This window comes from Phaethon lepturus, unplaced genomic scaffold, assembly GCF_000687285.1.
Source record: "Phaethon lepturus isolate BGI_N335 unplaced genomic scaffold, ASM68728v1 scaffold41223, whole genome shotgun sequence".
NCBI classification, from domain to species: domain Eukaryota; kingdom Metazoa; phylum Chordata; class Aves; order Phaethontiformes; family Phaethontidae; genus Phaethon; species Phaethon lepturus.
In genome coordinates, this window is record NW_010527710.1 from 9,356 (window position 1) to 9,708 (window position 353).

The following is a 353-nucleotide window of genomic DNA, read 5'->3' on the forward strand; positions in this document are numbered from 1 at the left end:
TGCCTGCCTCGTCAGACCGGCCTGCCGCTGGCTGCTGTGAAAACACAGGCCGGGCTCACGCTTGCCTTGGTGTTTACTGCGCTTCCCTGTGCATCCCGAGAAAAACGACATCGTTTAAATTGTTTTATCTTCTCATTCGGTGGGCTACACAGCAAAACGTAGTCTGATTACACGCAAAGGCATGCCACCTCCACAGGTAAATACAGGGCCACAGGCCTCTCCGCTCCTTTTCCTCACGGGTTTGTGGCCCAGCGCGGCGATGGCAGCAGCTGGGCCGGCTCCGCTCGCCCTGCCCCATGCAGGGCCTCAGGGGCGCTTCGCCCCCAGCCCGCAGGGACCCCCCGCTGCCAGCG

At 62.0% G+C, this 353-nt stretch overlaps 1 protein-coding gene across 1 annotated transcript in view; it reads right to left on the reverse strand.

Moving 5' to 3' along the window:
* The window catches only part of SLC16A14 (solute carrier family 16, member 14), a 4,103-nt gene extending 3,992 nt beyond the window's left edge, over window positions 1–111 (reverse strand). The window contains exon 1 of the mRNA XM_010283466.1: window positions 22–111. Within this exon, the coding sequence (XP_010281768.1) occupies window positions 22–111 (90 nt within the window). The remainder of the gene's footprint in view (window positions 1–21) is intronic.
* Window positions 112–353: the final 242 nt, after the last annotated feature.